General features: G+C 42.5%; 1 protein-coding gene across 1 annotated transcript in view; it reads right to left on the bottom strand.

Annotated features, from left to right (window-relative positions):
* Positions 1–24,658, bottom strand: part of KIF26A (kinesin family member 26A) — a 124,976-nt gene that overhangs the window by 36,982 nt on the left and 63,336 nt on the right. Inside the window, 1 exon segment of the mRNA XM_044272396.1 lies at positions 23,063–23,223. Coding sequence (XP_044128331.1) covers positions 23,063–23,223 — 161 coding nt within the window.

The following is a 24,658-nucleotide window of genomic DNA, read 5'->3' as shown; positions in this document are numbered from 1 at the left end:
TGGGAATATTACATTGGCCAATATGTGGAGGTTTTATTTGTATACGTATATAAGAAATAAGACGGGCAGGAAGGATGTTAGCACTTGCTTTTTGGCTCATCTGCTCTCAACGAAACATGAAATTAGAGAAGATATTAAGCAAATATCAAGCGTTTCCTTAAGTGTTACTGTGGATCATAAGAAGCTACATTAAACTGACATTATATAGGGCTATGAGCATCCTGGGGGTGAGTGAAAATATCAAAAATCAATCCCAGCAAACATATTTTATGCTTAAACGAGAAGGAATTTGTAAGCAAATTAGGGGAGAAGATTATATTTTTGAAGAGTTGGTAAGGCCTCTTTCACACGGGCGTCGCGTGTGAGGGCCGGATAGGATGCGGGTGCGTCGCGGGAAAATCGTGCTGAGTTTTTTTGTATGCGATTTGCGTTGCATTCTTCTTTTTTTTTCTGCGCAAGTGCAATGCATTTTGCACGCGCATGAGAAAAAACTGAATGTGGTACCCAGACCCAAACCCGGACTGGTGATGGACCATGTGATGAGCGCAGTGACGTCACCAAAGGTCCTTTTCCTCCCAGGTCCTCGAAGAAGAAGAAAGAAGACAACCCGGGCTGCGCAAACAAGTGGATGAGGTGAGTTTAATTATTTATTAATTTTTTTAACCCCTCCATCCCTAATTTACTTAGCATTCTGTATTAAGAATGCTATTATTTTCCCTTATTTTCCCCATCCCGATCGTCACCTAGAAACCATGTGTGAAAATCGCACCGCATCCGCATTTGCTTGCGGATGCTTGCGATTTTCACGCAGCCCCATAGGGGCCTGCTTTGCGTGAAAAACGCACAATATAGAGCATGCTGCGATTTTCACGCAAAGCACAAGTGATGCGTGAAAATCACCGCTCATGTGCACAGCCTCATTAATGTGAATGGGTCCGGGATCAGTGCGGGTGCAATGTGTTCACCTCACGCATTGCACCCGCGTGGAATTCTCGCCCGTGTGAAAGGGGCCTAACAGAGGCATTGAGATTAAAAGAGCCATTATGAAGGGCAAACTTGGCCCGACTTGCACAGAAAAAAGTCATGTTATGTATTGGAGATAATTTCTCAGTAGTCATCTCATTATAACCACAAGCTGGATTACAATGAAAAGTGACACAAACATAGGAGACTGTCTAGTGCCATGGCTCTCACACAATAATGGGACCAGAGGTCCAGCAGAAGGCAGCCCAATTCAAAGCTTTGTGGTGAATCACAATGGGCCTCTATCATCTATTTCATATAAGAAGATGATAGATAGATAGATAGATAGATAGATAGATAGATAGAGGATGCACTATGACCTATGCACAGGTTACAGAGCATGCACAAAATACTCACTCATAGAAGTCAATCTACAGGCTGCTATGGTCTGACTCCATGTGCCTGTTTAAACCTGCTAACAGCAGCTCAGGAAAGATGGCTGCCCCCATAGTCATGTGCAATAAATTAAGACAAATCTACTATTAAAGCAAAAAAATATATAGTATTAGTTTGATACATTGCTTCCTCTACCAGCAGTTACACCCAAGCAAAATGTAGATCACATACACCCATGGGATGACAAGTTCAGTTTAGCAGAATTGTGTTGGATTCTAAAGATGCAGCCATAATGGAGAACCTAATATACGTCCATGTTGTGGCCATCTAAAATAGGCCTTTGTCGCTTATCTCTAACCTTCAGGATAAGGATCATTCATATTATTGTTGAGAAATGTTATGAAATAGTTTAATTCCAAACAAAAACCTTGGTAATGTAAGACAATCTTATTATGCAAGACATTGCCTAGAAACTTGGGGTGCTGAAGACCCAGCCAAAAAGAGAAAGTAACCTAATCCAAACATTGTGGTTTTTAGCCTGATTTTTTTTATTTTAGGGTTTATCTTCTTTATTTCAAGGATTTGTCCCTTCCCTTCTAGCATAGAAAAGAATATTGTATGTGGCACTTAAGAAGGGATTATGAGAACGAATTTCCTGCTTCTCCAAATGATCTTCTGCCTGGACGGAGAAGGAGATAATTCCGGTGCTCTCCTCTTCCATATTAGATCAGTCTTTGTTGTGCTTCCTTTGTTGGTATTCAACAGACAGATTAACTTTAATCCAGTCTAATTTGCAGTCCTCTGAACCACAAATGCCCAAACACAGTCCCCTCTGTGAACCCTTTGTCCTCCTCCCTTCCTAAATATGGTCTCCAAAATAGGGCTCGCTGCTGTGAAGACAATTGCGAATTGTCCAGTTTGTTGAAGCAAAGACACGAAGCAAAGGATGATGAAGTTTTCAGCCACGTCCAGGCACGCTGTGAAGGATGATGATGTCTACGGCCACGTCCAGCACTTCTGTCTTGTATTGTTCCTAAAGTCAACTGATAATTAGCCGTATGACAACCAGTTGTCTCACAACTAATCTCTTTCATAACACAAGGCTTCTGGGCAGAGCTCCAAGGAAATCCAAATTCATTTGGACATTTAGACCAGATGCCATTGAGACTCTTTTGCTGGCACTTTTTTTTAACCTTGCTGTATCAGTAGGATTTAAAGGGATCATCTGAAATTAGTAAACGAGTACTGCTTTTTGTCCTGAAACAGCGCCACTCTTGTCCATGAGCTGTCTGGATTTGCCAGTAAAACAGTCATAACATTTCCAAAACGGGTTCTTGTCCTGTTTTCCTAGCATCAATGGTATATCTGAGATCAGGGTGCTTCCATAGCAAATATTAAAATGATACCACATCTCTAACATCCTGGGTGTAACGCTCCAACGGGTGTGGACCCGCTGTGCCACTTACCGGTATGGCTTTGGGCCAAACTTGGGAGCGGAATCTAAGTGTTCCCCTGGTCTTCACCCTTTATCCCACTCTAAGATGCGGAATCTGGTTAGCTGCAGGGGAGACACCAGGTCGCTACCGCAAGAGTGGTCCCGGTTAAGTGGCAGCTGGCCTAGCAGACCAGAATGCCCCAGTGCAAGCACTGGGGATACAGGCAGGTGAAGCGAGCTGTCGCTGGATGGAAGAAGCGCAGCAGCAGAGTCAGATGAAGCAGAGCTGAGTTAAGAATTAAGCAGAGCTGGAGCTGTTAGAACAGCAGAGCTGAATAGCTCAGGTGCAGCAGGTGTAACAAGCTGAACAGCAGACAGAGGCGGGTCGACAATCCGAATCATACACTTCAGGGCAGCGAGGTACAGAAGGATCAGGCAGAGACGAGGTCAGGATACAGGCTAAGGTCGGAAGCAGGATAACAACAGGAACTACGAGCTGGAACCTTCACTGTAGAAAACTACAATATTGCTCAGGCATCACAGGAAGGGGGAAGCACCCTTATAAAGGTGGTGCCTGGCCAGGATTGGAGAGAAGGCGGAATCAGGGGTGTGCACGAACCCTTAAAGAAACAGGAAGCGTGCGGCTCCTACAAGGTGCAACTGAAGCCGTCGCCGCCTGCGACAGTGCAGGAAAGCGGGTCCTGGAGCCTGCAGCGGAGAGGAGGAGCCTTGTGTGCAGTTCAACCATAGTGCAGCATAATATATTGCCGGAAAAGCTGTCCCACTGTGGTGGCCATCAAGAGATGCCATTTTCTGTCATCCTCCAGTTGTCTCTGATCAAGATCTGGAGCAGGGGCCTTCTGATGCAGTTAAATTCAGGAAGACATGTGTGGTCGCTGGCCGGGTACATGAGTACCTGATTCTCACAGTGTTAATTAGAGCTTATTATGTACCCGGCCAGTGGCAAAAAGCAGCAATTGGGTGGCCCCTGGGCATTGGCCCACTGGGACATTTCCCTGTAAGGTGTATGGCCAATCTACTTTCCATCACCCTTTGATTAATTCTCCACTCCCTTGTCTACTACTGATGTAGGGTTTGCAAAGATGTGATCCTACCACAGGTTCTAACATCCATTAAAATAAAGGATGGTGCCAACCTGGGCTGTGGCCCTTCTCAACAAGGGTCCCATACATCTGGTCTTGCCTAGGGTTCTGAACATGCCATGCCATATATTCCCATGTAGATAATGTAATGGCAGCTACAATGGTTCTCAGATATAACTACAAAGGAAGTGAATTATTCCTTTAAGACTCTTGTTTCATTGCTATAACTCATGCACTTAGGTAACATAGGTTGCATAGATATCTCTTCCAAGGTACAGCAGGGTGTAGGGCGAATGATCTTTATCTTGATTACTTGGGAAGTTTGGCCATATGGGAAGACAAAACACAAATAAAGGATGACGTAAGTCAAGCATTTAGTAAGATGTTTGCATTGGTTCTCTCTGTAAGGGGCGCCGTATGTAACATAAACATTCTCAGCGTGTAATGGACAAGAATGTCCCGTGCAGTTAAGAGACGTGAAGAAAGAGTCTTTCCCAGGTTTACAAAGCAGCACAGTGAGAAGTTCTTAGCCCTGGTGTGGTCTCCTGGTACAAAAGATTACCGAAGGGACCTGCTAATGAGGGCTTGATGACAAAAATGTTCTTCTCACATTCCTTGTATTTGCCCCTAATTATCCAAAACTCCTAGAGTAAAGGTAATGAACCAACCTTAACCTGTGTAGACAAGGCCTAGTAGTTTGGAAAATCCAATGATCTAGCACCTCTATATCCCAGTAGACTGACAGATGGATACATAGACAGAAACTTAGATATGAAATATATAGACAGATATGAAATATTAGCCAATCACATTGCGCCTCTATAATCTATTTCGTATGGGAAGACTGTCAAATAACAGACAGACAGACATGAGGGTGGATAGATAGATAGATATATAGATAGATAGATAGATCGACAGATATGTGAGATAGCTTCTGGTGCCAGAGGCTGCTGAAGACGGCTGACCTGTAGGGGTGGCAGGTGTTGGACCCCCAAGAATCTGATACTGCTGGCCTACAATATCCTGAGGATAGGTTATCGGTATCTACAAAGTGGACAACTCCTTTAAGGCTAGGTCTACAAGTGGTGGAATTGTTAGATGCTTATATTGCTGCGGTTTGTCCGTTGTGAATTCACAGCACATTGTAGAGATGAAATCCGCAACGGAAATCTACAACTGCAGATGAGCGCCTCAATTTGTATCAATCAATTTGTCTCATCAACAAGATTTCATCACCGGCGAGAGGCTGTCCCCGCCGCTGAAGACTCTCCCCCCTGCCGCTAGACTGGAAGAGCCGGCCAGGGCTGCCTCCGGAGCAGAGATTGTTCATGCGTTGCCACCTGAAGTGTAGCAGCGCATGCTCAGTCGATTTGCTCATCTCTTTCAATGACACATTTGACATAGTGCTGCTGCTTCAAGTGGCGGCACAAGAGCAGAGGCCCTGCTTCCGCATCCAGAGTAGAAACTATCATGCGCCACTACCAGGAAATGTAGCAGCGCATGCTCAGCCAATTCGCTCATCTCTGTCTATGGCATATTTGACATACTTCAGATTTGAAGATCCCCTGAATCTCCATCTTCCACAAAGATTTTCTTTCAGCTCCATGTGGATGGGGTGTTCAGACACTCCCCGCACACTGTAATTTATCGCAGATTTGCAATGCACATCACAGCGCAAATCTACAGCAAATCCGGGGGATCTGAGCTCATACATAATTATTACTGTCCCTTTAAAAGAGTGAGGATAAAGGAATAAAGCAAAGACAAGGGTCAGTAATAGAAATATAGTCAGGTATGAAGAATGCACTAGAGAGACTTGCTGTGCAGCGAGTCCATTGGAAAACGACAGGCTGCGGCTGTGCGCCACTAATGGCATATTATCTATAGATAAAGCCTGCAGCTTCCCGTCCTTGGAGGATAGCATTTAAAAACCACATCTAGACAAGAAGGTTAAAAATAAAAGCAGCGCACTAGTGTATTATAGATGAAGACCGAGGACGCGTAGCCACATCTGTTTCTTTGGGGCTCCGTAAATCAGGGTCACTTTATAACGATGAGCTGTAGTTAACCTCTTAGTAGCTGTCACCTGACTCCGCATCAGAATAGTCTGACATGGCATGCAAGGATAATACTCATTGTCTTCTTCAGGCAAAGATCATTCAAATCTTCCATTCTCCCATTATAAAACCTGTACAGACCTACCGTCCCACACAGCTGGGGTTGTGCTACAATGGATACAGTTGGATGTACCAGAGCACGGAGAGAGGTTGATTTAACTGAATACATCTCATATAAACTTTCAAGTGTTGAAATATTAGCCTCTAGATGTATACAGTAATGATCCCTTTCACTGACAGCAAGCAGAGATCTTGAACGCCATAAAGAATTAAAATACAAGACATTAAAGATGGTGCTCTCAAGAAAACTAGCTTAGCGGCAATGTAAAGGGTTCTAGGTCATAGGAGTCAATGCTGATGTTTCTTAATTACTTCGAGACTGGCATTTTGGGGGCAGATTGTTGGGCACAATGAAGGGAATCCAACAGACATGTCTTTGTCGTTTATTGTTTATTACCTGAGTAACCTGGAAGAAAACGTATCTGGCGACAGCTCAATTATTTATTTGAATTACGTAATACTACATTTGCCCAGTAGTGGCCGCCGCAGGGAAAATGTACAGCCAGCAGACGCTTTCCCTGGCAATCAGCTCTGATTCCTGAGAGTTTCTTTGTAATATAGAGAAAATTATTATCGTTACCAATCGTCATGAACAATTGGACAGTTAATGATAATGGCTGTGATTATGGCCCAGCTTTAGGCCTAAAGAATACAGATCTAACACACAACGCAATAACAGACGGCGATGCTCACACAGAAGTGCGTATGCATGCTCGTTATCAAGTTCACAGTAATATAATTAAGGGCAGCATTATTCTGCATAACAAGTCATAATAACATAGCGCTGGCATCTCCCGCGCACACACACAATGTATACATATATTAGACAAGAATAGGCCCGGCTTCACTGTTATCTTTTCTAATGGACCGAAATTGCATCTTAAGTAGGAGCCGCATTTTAATAGTCTCCAGTAATTGAATTACAGCAATAATCATCTGACGAAAATTAAAAGTATTATCTTGAAAACAGAAAAAAAACAAAAAACAATCTTGCTTCGCACAGGAGGAAAAGAAAAGGTCAGAGCTGTCATTGTCATGAACGATATTCCGACAAATTAATGGAAAAGCTGTATGCCGAGAAGAGAACGGCTCAGGCGGCCTGCTCTTCTCAAAGTTATGCTGTACTTTAGGAAAACTTTTCATGTCATAGCAACATATCAATAGTTTGGATTGGTGGGGGTCCAAGTGCTGAGACCCCCCACCAATTGCTGGAACCGAGGAGAGAGATTCACCAACAGTACGGCTCTGCTCGCTGCGCTGTACTTTGGGGAAACTTTTGATATGTCATAGCGACAGATCAAAAGTTTAAATCGGTGGGGGGTCCCCCACGAATCTCTAAGACGAGGAGAGAGAATCATTCACGTAACACGCTCGCCTCACTGCAGGAATCAAGATGGGCCCATACACTTTCTATTGAGTCTCCCTCGCTTCTGTCTCCTGCAGTCAGGAGAGTGAGTGTGCTATGTGAACGAATCTCTCTCCTCCTAGTAATCAGAGGGGGGTCTCTGACTCCCCCCTTCCCAACGAAGCAAAAACTTTTTTGATATGTTTCTATGACTTATAAAAAGTTTTTCCACAGTACAGGGACACTTTAAGCTGGAAAAAGCACTTGCAACCATATTCAGACATTTAAAAGGCTATGAAGATCTGTGTTCGGTCATCTAGTCTTTATACACAAGGTCAGGAATTGAGGCAAAAACACCCACAAAACAGGTGACAATCCCACCCATGAAAACTCACACAAAAACCATTGCAGTTAACCATGTAAACTTTTGGGCAGCACGGTGGCTCAGAGATTAGCACTGGTGCCTTGCAGCGCTGCGGTCCTGGGTTCCAATCATAAAGTTTGCATGTCCTCTCAGTGTTGGAGTGGGTTTCCTCCGGGTTCTCCGGTTTCCTCCCACACTCCAAAGACATACTGGTAGGGACCTTAGATTGTGAGCCGCATTGGGGACAGCGTGATGTTAATGTCTGTAAAGCGCTGTGGAATATAGTAGCGCTATATAAGTGCATAAAATAAATAAATACTTCACTTATTTTCCAAACATTATATATCCAAATAAGTAATTCTAAAAAAAAGACAAAAACGATGCCTATAGACACTTCCACAATCTAAATTTCCAAATTCTAAAATACTATTTTAGAATTTGCGATTTTAGTCAAATACTCCAGTATGAATCCAAATTCAAAAAAGTGCAGTCAATTTAATTCAGCTTCTCTACATCTAGTTCTCTTCCTACCGGAACCATTGCCAGCTACTAATAAAGATCTTAGGACTGATGAGGGAAATGTATCAACTATATTTTTACTTATTATAGCCAGATACTGATGCATATTTTTTTTTTCTAATCTGTTTTTATTTTCTGATTATTTATTTTACTTGTATATGGAGTAGGCCATCTTGTCTGAGCTGTTAACAGCGATGAGACATATGCATTATGGCATCCTCATGGCCAATAGGTACCTGTTTTTTGGAGATGACTCCTAGACTTCTATGTAAGAGAATGTTGTGAGCGTGCTCTGTCACCTGTGCAGAGGTCATTGTGCAGGGAGGGGGAGATGGTGAGCTGCGTCCATCATTTATTTTGCATTGTGGAACCTGTATTATATATATATATATATATATATATATATATAAAAAAGCGGGCAGCACTCCAGACTTGTGAAACAATGTAGAAAACTTTATTCACCCATGTGGCAAGGCTCTGGTATTGAGCTGAAACGTTGTCTTGCCACATGGGTGAATAAAGTTTTCTACATTGTTTCACAAGCCTGGAGTGCTGCCCGCTTTTTGTATCCTGTATATTGGGTGAGCTTATTCCCATTGGGCACCCATTTTTTCTTTTTCTTTTTGATTTCTGTCGGTGCTGCCATTTTTTCCTTTTTTTCCATATATATATAATCTTTCATTATAATCCTGCCTGTGATGCTAATGAGATGACTGCTGAAAAGTGACTTCTGCTACATAAAAGGAAGTGTCACCATATAACGAGGCTCAGTGACCATAAGAAAATGGCAGGATTTCATAAACATTACATTTAAAAAATCCCCAAAAATTCCTTAAAAAAGTTTAACATAAATCTTGATTTGAACAATGGGTTATTTTTCTGATAGCAGATTCCCTTTAAATATCCAGACAGTTGTATCTGTCTATGTTATGAACATGCCCTAAAAGCCAAGGGGTTGTTCACTCACTATGAAAGAAAATTGTGTTTCACAGTCATGACCAGAAATGGCAAAAATTTTAATTTTGAAAGGCTTACAGTTACAGAAATCAGGGAGTTTAGAGCGTAGCTGGAACAAGCTCTGACACAAGAGGACAATAAATAATACTCACTGCACTGCTGTAATAACACAGATAAAGACGTGGACCCGCTCAAAGGAGCGCTAAAACACCTCTTTACTTTTAAAAATTGCAAAGCTATAAAACTAAAGTACATATTTGAGAGCATTTCGGCAGACTGCAAAGAGGCAGAATGCTTTTATAATGCTGTTAACGATGTCCATTCCCTTTTACGACTCTTGTGAGTATGTGTACTGCAACGCTCTGCAAAAGCAATTAATTTGTCCTAAATACCTGTCTGCTCTACTGGTGGCACTTTATAATCTCCTCAACATCGCAGGAATGCACTGAAAGGCACCTTTACAACAAGGCAATACATACAGGGGCTGATTTGTGCCAAAAATAAGTGTTTGCTCTTTTTGTGCTAACCACCGAAAGAGGTGGTCCCAAAGTCAATGTCCAGCTTCGAACACCAATGTCCAAAATTCGGTCCTGATTACTTTTGCAATATATCTCTATATTAGTCAGGGTATTACTGCTACCGGTCCCGGAGGGGAATTTGGGCCCACATCACAGCTATCTATGCCCAATACCAGTCTTGGCACAGAGAATAAGAGGAGTGCAGAGCCTTGTGGGTGCTGAGGTGCCATAGGTGCATTCATTAAGTCGGCAGGAGCAGGGCTGTAATACACAGCCCTGCTACAGATGTAACTGCAGTTTAACTTCTTAGATGCTGCAGTCAATAGCAAATGCAGCATCAAAGTGGCTTAACAGAAGTAGGGGGTTCTCTCTGTCATGCCATTGCCCCTTCCGCAACAATGACCTCCAGCTCTGCCACGTACATGACTACTAAGTCCAAAGGCAGAGTCTAATAGGCTGTCTGTCATTAAAAGGGGGCATTCACACGACCGTAGCGTTTTGCGGATTCGCAAAACACGGATACCGGGCGTGGGCATCCCGCAATTTGCAGTCCACACGTGGCCGCAACCATAATAGAAAATGCCTATTCTTGTCTGCGATTGTGGACAAGAATAGGACATGCTCTATCCTTTCCGCGGAACAGAACCACGGATGCGGACAGCACATGGTGTGCCGTCCGCATCTTTTGTGGCTCCATTGAAATGAATGTGTCCGCACCCGTTCTGCAAAATTGCAGAACGGGTACGGACCAGTCCATACGGCCATTTGAATGCACCCTTCTAACAAAGGAATAAAACTAAAATACGGAAATAGTGGAACTGGAAAAATAAATAAATAAAGAAAATGCTTGAAAAATGAAAGATATCTCATCTTGTAGAGTTTCATTTGATTTAACAAATCCTACTTTGTTTGTATTTGGTATCACTGTCGACTGACCCCCGGCAGCATTTACACTAGACTTTGGACAGACTTGAGACATTTGGTGGATTCCCTCCAAGGAAATTTTATTTAAGAAACACCCATAATAGTATTGATAAAGTACACATTGGTAGCCAAATAAGTAATTCTTAAAAATCACTTATAAATCACTATGGACATTTCCACAATCAAAATGTTTTATTTATTTATTTTTAATGTATGTCACATACTGTTGCATGAATGCAAATTCAAAAATGTGCGCTCAAATTTTTTCATATTCTCTATACTGTATCTGTTCCTAGTTCTGATCCTACCCGAGCCATAAGCAGCTACTAATACTAGATGTTTATTGGTGATTTATGTTCATCTTGAAGACATGTCATAAAATCTTGAGATTCCTTCCTTCCAATTATTCCCTTATTCCTCTCTACCTTCCACAGAAGATGGCCTGACTTATTTTATTTAACTTTTCTTCCCTTTAATAGAAGTCGTCTTTTAAGACACCTGTGAGATTTCTCTCGTTACAGCTTAGTGTCAGGAAGTGAAATAAAAGAAACTTATGGCTCATCCCCGGGCCCTGATATATAAAGTGACCGAGGACAGTGTCTGGATGGAAGCTGGTTAACTCCTCGCCAGAATAATGAAGATATTGGGTTTGATATATCAAGGTCCTCCTGGCTTTTATTATGTTTGGTCGGTAAAAGCAGCAACATATTCCACTTAGATGGGAAATCAATAGAACAAAAAAAGACTGGAACGAAAACTTGACCATGGTTTGAAACAATCACAATAAATGCACCAATTATCAATGATACAGTTCTGCCTCTAGCCATTTATAAGGTTATAAAATACTGCTATTATTAAGACTATCCAGGTGAGCATAGCTAATGTAGCATAGATGTACTCCATATGCATAATATGGACCCTATGATTATCAATTTTATATGGTCATCAATAGGACATGACAACCTCTTTCTAACAAAGCTAGGACCAGCCCTGTACCTCACATGGATCCAGAGATCTCCACATTCATTGCTCTGCTAGATTTATTTAAAGCTTGATGCTCAGAGGATGTGTCCTTTATCAGGAGGTGTGTCCTTTCTGTTGCAGCTCTCTCCCTATCACAGCTCAGGGGGCATGTGCTTTCTACTACAGCTCTTTCCCTATAACTGTCACAACTAGTGATGAGCGAACTTCTGTTTTAAGTTCGGCGTCTAAAGTTCGGCTTCCGGTTAGCGGAGAATCCCGATATGGTTCCCGATATGGATTCCGACTTCCGTTGTGGTCCGTGGTAGCGGAATCAATAATCGGCCATTATTGATTCAGCTACCACGGACCACAACGGAAGTCGGAATCCATATCGGGAACCATATCGGGATTCTCCGCTAACCGGAAGCCGAACTTTAGACGCCGAACTTAAAACAGAAGTTCGCTCATCACTAGTCACAACTTCTAACAGTAGATACGGCTGATGGCTGAGCTTGTGCGACCACCTCAGTGGGTGGACGTGCAAATTGCTATACAGATTAAACAACAGGGGGCGCCATTGTAATGAAGTAAAGAGAATCTCACAACTGGAGCCTTTTTTTAATAGAAAGTAAATTATAAAAGTAACTAGTTTTTTATAGTGAAATATATAAATGTAACATTTCACTATGGCACAATGCTTTAAAAGAGTAACTTCCGACTCTCCTGACGTGCCCATTTTACTAAGTACTATAGCAATTCTGCCATCTGCCTCTGTCATTACTCCTAGACATGCATGAATACATTGACAGTTGGATGTTACCCGTTGGGGGTATGTCCCAAAACATTCTAATACTATCCATTCAGGGCTGACTGCTGTGTAGGGACACACCCCTTTGACAAAGAGAAGGGTAACGCCCAGGTGTCATTTTATTCACACTTTTTTAGAAGAAGTATCAGAGGAATGTCACAGCTGAGAGCTCTAAGAAAAGATGCTCCAGAGTTGTTACTTCACGGGGAATACAAGTATTTACTAAAACAGAAGAGGGGACATTCAAATACTGCTGTAATGCTGAGTGCATACAGATACATCCATATTTTCAACACTTTATAAAATACAAATTTTTGTACTCTGAAAAATAGGTTAAAAAAGTGTATTTGTAAAAATTGTAGATTAACATCATCTCTGCGGACCACAGGGAGGTAATTAAGATTAAGGGGGACTTTTATTAAACTATTTACGCCACTTTTGGGGTTGGAACTTGTTACACGCAATTTGTGCAGTAATATTTGCAACTTTTCCCTGCTCACACCACTTTTTCAGGGTGTACAGAAAAGGGGACGTGGTATGGGTCGGCTCATTTATCATTTTCCACGCCATTTTTTGGTGTGGAAAATGTTTCAAATCTACGACAGCAAGGGAGCTGGCATAGAGTTAAGGCTGTGCCATGGCCAAATTTATCCAGGGGCTTGCACCGCTATGTAACTTCAGCGCTTCCTCTGGCAGAGGAACTTAAGACCAGAGGTCCTTCATAAATATACTTGCTGGAACTTGAGGTTTGATGGTCTTAATAACGCACCATCCATGTCAGACGTGAGTGGTTCTGCTGTATGAAACTTAGATAACCATAGGACCCTAAGAGGTCAGTAATATGGACACCAGGAAGCAGCCATATTACAATATTATTGCCATATTAATAGGACCACCAGTGGTTCCCCTCAACCATTGAACCCTATGGTGGTCTACGTTTGAGGCTGCAAGTTATGGGCTCCAAATTTTGCAACCCTCTGAAACTGGCCTAACCCAGATCTTCCCTCCAGTCTAAACTATTCTATATAATAAAATTATATTATACGGTTGGAACTTCCACCTCACGCAATCTATCTGCATAATGATCCCATGGTTCATTCCCTGATCTGAAGTCCTTAAAAAAATAGAACGTATAAAAGGAAAGAGACGCAGGTGAATGTGAAGCCTCATGCAGCTTTGTGATGGATTTCCTTCATATGTTTTCTCTGAATTGGAAAAGCTTGCATGGCAGGGGACACAGGAAAGAAGCTGAGGGCCAACGATACAAGCCAGACTTTGTAAATCAGCTGTTTTTGAAATTTTTGTTTCTAAGGCGAACAGAGCAATTCTCATCTATTAGATACGGCACACTGCCAATGATCTCAGTGTGTAAATATAGACACATATTAGTATCAAAGATTGTATCGGGTTCTCATGCATGACGGAATCCTAGAATCCCAAAAATTCAAAGCTTGGGGCAAAATAATAAAAATAAAAAAAAAGCAACGTTGTTTTATTTTTCAGGCACCTTTTGTTAAAAAGAGGAATCTAGGGATGGAAAGCGGGCTAATTAATCACTGGGAACAAGAAAACCCTGTCCCTCACATTAATCATCCTGTGTTGGGTGATGGCACCCACTGATTGTTTGTTTATGTAGCTAGTCATGCATTCCCCGGGAACATGGAAGCCGCCTAGCAAAGCGTTTCAACAGCTCACTCTGTTCAAAGCCTTGATTTGTTCTCCCTGTCATAGCAAAACAAAAATGTGCACTTGACATCTTTATCATGGCTGCATAATTAACCGTCTCATATGCCTGCTGAGGGTGATTTGGACTTCATGGTAGAGAAGCGGGTGATGAAATGTTCTATAAAAAGACAACGATTTTTCTGCAAAATAATAAGGTGTATCTTCAAGAAGTTGTTGCATGCTTCAGATCATTCAGCGTAACATCTCGCCATGGACCATTGGGTTGCGGATTACAATAATGTGCCAGGCCACTCCTTCCCCAGCGACTTCTCCATATCATACTCTCCCGTCTTCTGTGCGATCGATCATTCATGCCAAAATTAATCAATTATACTATATAAGCACCTGCTTTTGAAGAAGAGGCTAAAGACACATTATGTATGTTCTTGATTTATCATACTCACTTATTTAGCGCTACTATATTCCGCAGCACTTTACAGACATTAGCATCACGCTGTCCCAAATGGGGCCCACAATCTAAGTTCCCTATCAGTATGTCTTTGGAGTGTGGGAGGAAACCGGAGAACCCGGAGGAAACCCACACAAACACAGGGAGGACATACAAACTCCATGCAGATGTCATCCTTGGTCGGATTCCGTTTTCATGGACACACCTTCTCAGCTCTTCTGTGTGCATGAACACACCTTCTCAGCTCTTCTGTGTGCATGAACACACCTTCTCAGCTCTTCTGTGTGCATGAACACACCTTCTCAGCTCTTCTGTGTGCATGAACACACCTTCTCAGCTCTTCTGTGTGCATGAACACACCTTCTCAGCTCTTATGTGTGCATGGACACACCTTCTCAGCTCTTATGTGTGCATGGACACACCTTCTCAGCTCATCTGTGTGCATAGACCCAACTTCTCCTGCTCTTCTGTGACCCAGACCACACCTTTTTTAAGATCTTCTTTGTTCACTACACCTTCCTCACATCTTCTGTGTGCATGATTAAACTTTCCAAAGATCTTCTGTTTTCAGACCACACCTTCTCGGCTCTTCTGTGTGCCAAGCCACACCATCCCCAAATATTCTGTTTTCATGTACACACCTTCTCAGCTCTTCTGTGTGCATGGACACACCTTCTCAGCTCTTATGTGTGCATGGACACACCTTCTCAGCTCTTATGTGTGCATGGACACACCTTCTCAGCTCATCTGTGTGCATAGACCCAACTTCTCCTGCTCTTCTGTGACCCAGACCACACCTTTTTTAAGATCTTCTTTGTTCACTACACCTTCCTCACATCTTCTGTGTGCATGATTAAACTTTCCAAAGATCTTCTGTTTTCAGACCACACCTTCTCGGCTCTTCTGTGTGCCAAGCCACACCATCCCCAAATATTCTGTTTTCATGTACACACCTTCTCAGCTCTTCTGTGTGCATGGACACACCTTCTCAGCTCTTCTGTGTGCATGGACACACCTTCTCAGCTCTTCTGTGTGCATGAACACACCTTCTCAGCTCTTCTGTGTGCATGAACACACCTTCTCAGCTCTTCTGTGTGCATGAACACACCTTCTCAGCTCTTCTGTGTGCCAAGCCACACCATCCCCAAATATTCTGTTTTCATGTACACACCTTCTCAGCTCTTCTGTGTGCATGGACACACCTTCTCAGCTCTTCTGTGTGCATGGACACACCTTCTCAGCTCTTCTATGTGCATGGACACACCTTCTCAGCTCTTCTGTGTGCATTGACACACCTTCTCAACTCATTTGTGTGCATGGACACAACTTCTCCTGCTCTTCTGTGACCCAGACCACACCTTTCTCAGATCTTCTTTGATCACTACACCTTTCTCACATCTTCTGTGTGCATGATTACACTTTCCAAAGATCTTCTGTTTTCAGACCACACCTTCCCCAGCTCTTCTGTGTGCCAGGGCATATCTTCCCTAACTGTTCTGCATGCATGACTACACCTTCAGCACAGAACTTCTGTGTGCAGGACTATACCTTCCCCAGAATATTGTATGTGTGAGGTCACACATTCTCAAAATCTTTTCTGGTGGTGGCTTCTCTCCAGGGAGAACAAAGGGATATAGAAAAAATACTCATTTTTGTTAGGAGCAACCACATACATTAGGCTGAACCTACCATTCTCAGCTGGTTTGGCTGACAATACACTAATGTGTATGGGGGCTTTGAGTGCTTCTATGTGCCTGATCATATGTCCCCCAGCTTTACTGTGTGTCTGGCAAGCTCACTACTCTCTCCCTATTGAGAACACATGCACGTTCTGCTCGGCCTAATGTACGTGTCAGGGGGTCAGAAAGAATACTTTTCCCAAAAATCTTTGTATACTTTTCTATTTCCTGTCAAAACATAAGTATTCAAGACAACAAGGCACCTTTATATTCAAGGCTTTCTTGTTTAGACAGCACATCTGAGTTTACTTCTCATCTGACATCAGGCTAGGATGGCTGAAAAATAACCAAATAATGAAATGCAACCTCGTCTTTCCATAAAGGAGTTCAAGATAACACCCATCACAAGAACATGACAAAAATAAACACTTCTACGCTATCAGATCAAATGCCATCTGCTTGGCACAATTCAAACCTCCAACAGGCGTCTAGCAAGTGAAGATAGCGTGCTTCTCCATCACATATGGTTTGTATGTTTTATGCTTCTTACCAATTACATTCGCAGTAAATCTGAGAATTTGGAGAGAGCTCCTTTTCAATCTGGCCTTTTTCCTCAACTTTGCCTCATGTAACAGAAGGAACGTAAAAAAAAAAATTTAAAAGAAAAAAATGTTATGTGTCAAAAACCCTGGTGGCACATTATGGCATGGAGGCAACTTTGTCTGATCAGTTTAATAGCCACATTCGTCTTATTTTACTTCTGAACGGTATCGAGAACCACTTCCAAATTAATTAAAGCCCCCTGAAAAACTGTTTGGCTTGCATTCACTACATTAATATATTTTTTGATTTAATTCTATTACTGCAATGCACAATTATTATCCATTTAGGGACAATGCGCTTTTTATTTTAATTTATTTTTTCAAAACATTCTTCCAAAAATACACAGTCAAGTCTCATTATTCTGACCATCAGCTAATATCCAAAATAACAACCGTGTGCAGCACAGACAGCAGCTAGACAGGCTGGGAGTGACTCCATAAGGTCCTGGTGGGTTGTCACAGGTATCTAGAACCATGTTGACTGCAGTGCATCCCACAGCTGCTGGAGGGGCCATGGGGTGGATTCATAGAGTGAACACAACCATCGAGGTGGTCCCACATATGCTCACTTGGGTTCAAGTATAGGGAATAAGCTATTCCAGTCTAGCGTGACGTTCCACCCTTGCCCACCTTCATAGCCTACATTCAACTCTCACATCAGTGGCACGTGATGCTCCGCAGTTTACACATTGCTTATTCATGGTGGTGCCATTTGGATACTCACAATACACTTTCACCGCTGCAGCACGAGAACAGTTTACACTGCTCAGGTTCAGAAATGCTGCAACCCTTGGCCCGAAAGCCAATACTCATCCCTTTTTTACAACTCTGATAAATCTCCCCTTTTACCTATGACAGCAATGGTGGATACGTGTGCTGATAGCCTATAACACCTTATATACCCACCAAGCCCACTTACCACACGTGACTTCCTTCATGAGCTATGCACTGATCACATCGAAAGTAGGAAGTGGTCATAAATGGGACTCAACTGTGCATCCTTCTAATTAATATTATTAAATGATTATTTTTACTTATTTTTTATATTTTCTAATTTTGCTTTATTCTATAAGCAACCAAAAAAACACAAGCAGAATCATCTATCCATTCAGATGGGACTGGGCATGGATTGCATCATGCCCAATCCTTTCTTACCATGGAGGACAAATTAGTTTATTACTCTCTCTTACCATTGATATAAGCATGGATGAAGGCAGAGCTTTCATGTTTATTGTAAAGAAATCCCATACTAATTCTAGTAGGTTCTAACCCCAATTGAGCTTGCAATCCAAGCTGCCTAAAAGTGTTGTCTCATCATAGCCCCCAGCCCCCCAAGAAACAGCTGAATTTGGTAGGGGAAGCCACATCCTTCCAGATGGTTCAGTTGAATGGTTTATGGATGGTTCTCCGCACTGCCTCATAGAGGAGGGTCTATATTGGGCAAATGCCCAAGTTGGTCATAATAAAACAAACTCTTTAGGTCCCTGCATTCATGACACACACACAAGGATATTTTAGAGTCAACCATGATAGACTACCACTTATCCCGACCATGACATCACCACCATTTATTTCAAAACTTTATGTGATATATGTCACTTTCTGGCAATGCCGGGTGGAGCATTACCACCATAGCTTCTCCCATGTAGTGATTTAATTTAATACCAGATCTCCAAACATCTGGGCTTTTAGGCAACAATGTCAAGATACAGCTCCCACTTGTAAACTATAGATACTAATCACAATTCTTTTTTTCCACCCCTAAGTTGTCCTCCAGCGATCAATTTTTTTCTTCATCTCTAAACATCTGGACTTTCTTGAGGTTTTGCAAGGCGGCTGTCAGGTTACTGGAATTTTATTCCACAGGAAGGGTTACATTCCCATCTCTCTTCACCAGGTGCATCGGCTTGAAAGGAATAGCTAACTGTTGCTGTTAATTCCTATAACCTATTACTTTGTCAGATGGACTTCAGTCCAATTATTGTAAGTGCTTTACAACTGCCATAAACGACTTCCTCCTTAATTACGGCCAGAGAAACCTGTCTGTGTCTATGCACTCCACACACACAATATCAAGGAAGTTTCCTTTGCCTCCTTTAACTTTTTTCCTCAATACTCAATAGCCAGGGGCAAAGCTATAGGTGGTGCAGAGGTATAAGTCACCCCCAAGGCCCTGGTGCCTGAGATGGCCCAAAGGACTTTCTACCATATAAGAAGACACCAGTATTATAAGAAATGCATACTTTTATTAGTGTTCAATTTACATTAGAAAATTGGGTTAAAAAGCTGAATGTTGAATTATCAAAGTAGCGTCGTCCATGCAGGTTTGGGATCTCACCAGAAGATGCTAACCAGAAGACAATGACTGGTGCTTCCTGCCCCTTTCTACTAATGCCCTGAGAGCATGGTTACAGGTTAAAGGGGTTGTCCGGCCAGTGACTGCCAGGGACTGGTGGGGGATCTGGGAAACACTGGAATGGGAGCAGAAAGGTGAATATTCTTTTTTTAATAATTTTAAAGCATACTGAGCATTTTCCGCTTACGGTTTTTGTTGCATATCTGTGCCCAAAAAAACGTGCAAAAACAGTGCAATGAGGCATTTGCCTGCTTACCATTGATTTCAATGGGAGATACCGCATGCAGCTTCTTTTTTCCAGTGCGGTATTAACTACAATGAAAAAAAAATGCTGCTTCCCATTTAAATAAATAAAAAATTGGTGCTTATTCAGATGCAGAAAACGTGCCAAAATCATTGCCGTAAAATCGGTATGAACCGGCCCTAAGATGTCAATGAAGATATGTATATTCTTATAGCTCCAGTTTTTAAAGTAATGTCCCAAAGTCATAAGACAAAAAAACTGAAAAATTAAAATCAACAAAAACTGCTATCATTCAACTAAGCAAATACTTTGAATAATTTTTTGGTTTGGAAATTGGTTGCCAATACCATTTCCTGCGTCGTAGCTACAGGACCTTAGAGTCTAAAGAAGCCTAGAGGCTAAAGGTAGTTGGGGGCCTAGGAGCTTCTTTGTTTCCTTTTGAAGTCAATCCTCGCAGAAGGTCATGAAGCAGGAGAATGGAGCCCAGCAAAACTGAAGCTACCAAACATTGACCATGTATTTTTGCCAAATACATATACTTGGGTGTCAATTTATTGTTTTCTGTGAGCATCAACTTTCATATGTTTTTACTGAAAGAAAAAATAAACATCTGGCCATAGAACCTCAAAACCCGACACAGAGGTTATTGTGAGCATGTCATTTTTGGAGGCCACAAGTCCAAAAAGAAGGGATATTGGACTTGAATCACAAGGGACAGCAGTATTTTCTTTGGCATCTTGCAAACACAACCATCATGTAGCCTAAGCTTCATCATTATCCCCTAGATATTATAGATTGATGATTGACAAAAAAAGAGCATTGACACCTGCTGAGTAGAATTACCCAAAGTTGGCCTGAAATCTATAGACCCAATTTACAGGCGCTAATTGAAGGCTGAGCTGCTTAGAACAAAACCTATTACTCACTTAGAGTTTTTCCAGAATATTAATGCATATATCTGCTCGGTTCATTAAGGGCATATTGGCTCAATACCTTAATCATATGCTCAGTCACAACACCATCAGTACAAGGAATATTTCCAAGCTGCTTCTCCATGCCTGGAGCTGATAAGGTGTCTGTTCTACGACTAACCTCAATTATTGACTCTATTTTATGGCCAATATAATGACCAAGAAATGCCTACCGGTGAGCCATGAGGAGACAGCGATAGGACGGCGACCCATAGATTATGTATAACATTATTGTTCATTAGTAAATAATGAGATGCTTTAATCCGCAGCCAGTTAGGGAGTAAATGTGATTCTGTCATATTAATCTATCAGAGCTTCAGATGTATGTCTCATTTCTGCAAGCCAAGCAGGCGCCCGCAGCATACAAAACATGCGGAGTCTGAAGTTTAAGGCAATCTATCCTGAACAAAACAAACAGCCGATAGATGCTTAAAGCAAGAGTAATCTGAAGCGGCCCTTTTATAAGACTTGACATTATACTGAAAAAAAGCTTCTGTTCGCGGAGACGTCTCGACTTTTACTTTTATAGAGCAGATCTTTCCTTTCCAAAAAGATTATTGTCATACAAGCCCGGAAGTCTGAAATCATGCATCATTTCAGGTTGTGTCCCAAAGAGTTATTATAGTTAAAGTGGGCGACCCATGAAGACAGCCCCTGACCATATTGTGTAGCAGGGCATCTGGGTGTCATGTTTTTTTGGGGGGTGGTCTTCCACTTGCTAGTTTAGTCTGGCTTGTTAGTGGTTAGATCCATCAAGACAGCCCCTGACCATATTGTGTAGCAGGGCATTTGGGTGTCATGTATTTATTTTTTTATTTTCTTTGGGGGGGGGTCTTCCACTTGCTAGTTTAGTCTGGCTTGTTAGTGGTCACATCATTAGTATTAAGGATCGATTGGGACGCTCCTACATCAGATTGCTATACACTGTCTGGAGTAAGGACTAATGTTTCCAAAATGCTAAATACCAGAGCTGAAAATAAATTCTGCTGGAAGATTTCAGCTCTAGAGTGTGCAGAATTCTGAATGCAGCTCAGGGCAGACCACAGCTCAGATTAAAGAGGCTTTCCTAGGACTTAGAAACTGATGATCTATCCTAAAGATAGGTCATCAATATCTGATTAATGGGGGTTCGACTCTGGGCGCCTCTTAATAGTATGACAAGCACAGTGTCGTATATTGCATAGCAGCTGTACTCGATATTGCTGATCAATGTGTACCAGTCCAGGATTAAAGCCTCATGCAGACATCCGTGGAACACGGTCTGTGAGATACCGGACTGGCATTGCAGAAGCGCACGGCGTCATTGGTTGCTATGACGGCGTGCGCTCCTGCAATGCCAGTCCGGTATCTCACGGACCGTGTCCCACGGATGTCTGCATGAGGCTTAAGACCGGTGGATAGGTCATTAATTCTGAAGTCCCAGTAAACCCCTTTAAAGGGTTTATGCCATGATTGATGCAAAAAATGGAAATCAGACATCATATAGTACATGACGATCTCTATTTAACAAAGCTAGAACCAGCCCTGAACCTCACATGGATCCAGAGATCTCCCCATTCATTGCTGCAATTGTTCTGCTAGACACTCCAAAGACTGTCAGACTGTTGGGCCCTTTCTCAGGGGCATGTCCTTTCTCAGGGGCATGTCCTTTCTCAGGGGTTGGGCCCTTTCTCAGGGGTTGGGCCCTTTCTCAGGGGTTGGGTCTTTTCTCAGGGGTTGGGTCTTTTCTCAGGGGTTGGGTCCTTTCTCAGGGGTTGGGTCCTTTCTCAGGGGTTGGGTCCTTTCTCAGGGGTTGGGTCCTTTCTCAGGGGCATGTCCTGTCTCAGGGGCATGTCCTTTCTCAGGGGTTGGGTCCTTTCTCAGGGGTTGGGTCCTTTCTCAGGGGTTGGGTCCTTTCTCAGGGGTTGGGTCCTGTCTCAGGGGCATGTCCTGTCTCAGGGGTTGGGTCCTTTCTCAGGGGTTGGGTCCTTTCTCAGGGGTTGGGTCCTTTCTCAGGGGTTGGGTCCTGTCTCAGGGGCATGTCCTGTCTCAGGGGTTGGGTCCTTTCTCAGGGGTTGGGTCCTTTCTCAGGGGTTGGGTCCTTTCTGCTGTAGCTCTTTCCCTGTAACTGCCACAGGTTCTAACAGAAGATGTGGCTGGTGTCAGTTGAAGCCACCTCAGTGCGATGGACAAGAAATAAGGACAAGAACAAACAGCAGGTGGCGCTCTACAGATACATTTTATTGAATAGCTCAGTGGACATACTATATTTTTAATTACAAAAGTAATCAGATCTGGGCGCTGGTTTGAAAAATGTAGAATGTGTTTCATGGCACAACCCCTTTAAGTAAAAAGCTAACCAGATAATGCACTAATAACGGTGTTCAAATATAGAGCAGCTGCAATTCCAGGCACTGCCAACGAACAAGAGTGGCGCTGTTTCTAGAAAAAAAATCCAATGTAATGTAGCCACTTTAAGGAAAATGGAGGGTATATATCATAAGCTTTAATAAGACAGATATAGAATAAGCTGCTTTACCACAGTATATTCGCAGTCTCTTGCTGATTTGAACTGTTTATTCTACCTATGAACATCCAGCATCCACACATGCATTTTTTATGTACCTGATGAAAAATGAAGCTGCAGCCGACGTCGCAGGAGACACAACAGCGGTTGGTACGAATCTCTCTGATCGTCCTGCTAAACTCTGCTCGCTGATGTTTTGCCCAGAAGAAGTCTCCGCACTCGGGTTCTCCCTTCCCCCGTCTATGGATGTAGAGTCAGGCTAAAACAAAAGCACAGAAAATACAGGATTGAAAGGGTTCAAGCCATCTGTCTGTCTGCATTTTCTTGCAGAGGCTTCACATTGTGGGAGAGACACATAACGAGGGAGGACAGCCATGCTTTGTTGGGACGTATCATAGGGGTGGCTGTAAACTGCAGACGACAAGCACAGAAGTGCGGGCACCTTTTGTTACGGGCACTGCGCGGTGACACGCTTTGACAGGCAGGGGGAAAAAAACAGGACATGATAAGCAGTGATATTTTGTGCCTTGTGCGGTCCTTTATCTGGTTCAGTTAGGACTGTCAGACATTATCCTCCATGTAGAAGTCATATACAAGGCAGCAGCAACAGGTCGTTAAGACGTTATATTTCCAAGGAAATTCTATAGAGACTGGTGAAAGTGATAATAATCTGTGCACAGCGCTGCAGACTATGTTGGTGCTATATAAGTTATATTAGTATTTTATGCTTGGGCATGGAGAAACTGGCTATAGACCCTACAGAGAAATTTCCCACTGATGTCCAGAGAGCCACCTAAGCCCTCCTCTTGGCCGCCAGCCAGGTACATAAAGATCTGATTCTCTCATCCTATCTGGTTCTGCTGGGGCGGTATTTTGTGCTTCATTGTGATATTTGGTTTGGCTGGGGCGGTATTTTGTGCTTCATTGTGATATTTGGTTCTGCTGGGGCGGTATTTTGTGCTTCATTGTGATATTTGGTTCTGCTGGGGTGGTATTTTGTGCTGCACTGTGATATTTGGTTCTGCTGGGGCGGTATTTTGTTCTGCACTGTGATATTTGGTTCTGCTGGGGCGGTATTTTGTGCTGCACTGTGATATTTGGTTCTGCTGGGGCGTTTTTTTGTTCTGCACTACTACCTAATTCTGTTGCCCTGCCTTTAATCAGTTTGGACCTGCCTACAACCTAGGACCAGTTTTTACGAGGCCACTTTAAGTTCCCAGTCTGCCTCCTGATTTAGGATTAAAGGCTGATAAGCCCTCCTGACATGTCTCTTTTACTAAATACTTGTGTATCCCATAATATAACATACTAATAGAAGTGGTCCCTCAAGATCAAATGGCCTCAACATACAATGGTCTTTTCCGACCCACCGTAAATTGAAACTAGACTCAACATACAATGTCTCAGACTCAGAGCCAACCAATCAAGGCCACTTCTCTGGTAAAATAGCTGGATGAGTTCCTATTTAGCACCTATTCCTGACTGTACTATGTAAAGGCTTGTTTTATGTGTCTTCGTTATCTGCTTATTTTTCTTAAATCTTCATTTTCTCTTATCTTGGATGGCATTTTGAGGCTTTGGAACAGATTACTCAACTGACAATGGTTTCAACAGACAATGGTCGTCCTGGAACCAAATAATATTGTAAGAATTAATATAACAATTTTGGCATCTTTTCTTAGAAAGCTATCTAT

This window comes from Bufo gargarizans, chromosome 11 (assembly GCF_014858855.1).
Source record: "Bufo gargarizans isolate SCDJY-AF-19 chromosome 11, ASM1485885v1, whole genome shotgun sequence".
Taxonomy (NCBI): Eukaryota; Metazoa; Chordata; class Amphibia; order Anura; family Bufonidae; genus Bufo; species Bufo gargarizans.
The sequence above is the reverse complement of the archived record's forward strand: the minus strand, read 5'-3'. Positions and strand labels throughout refer to the sequence as shown.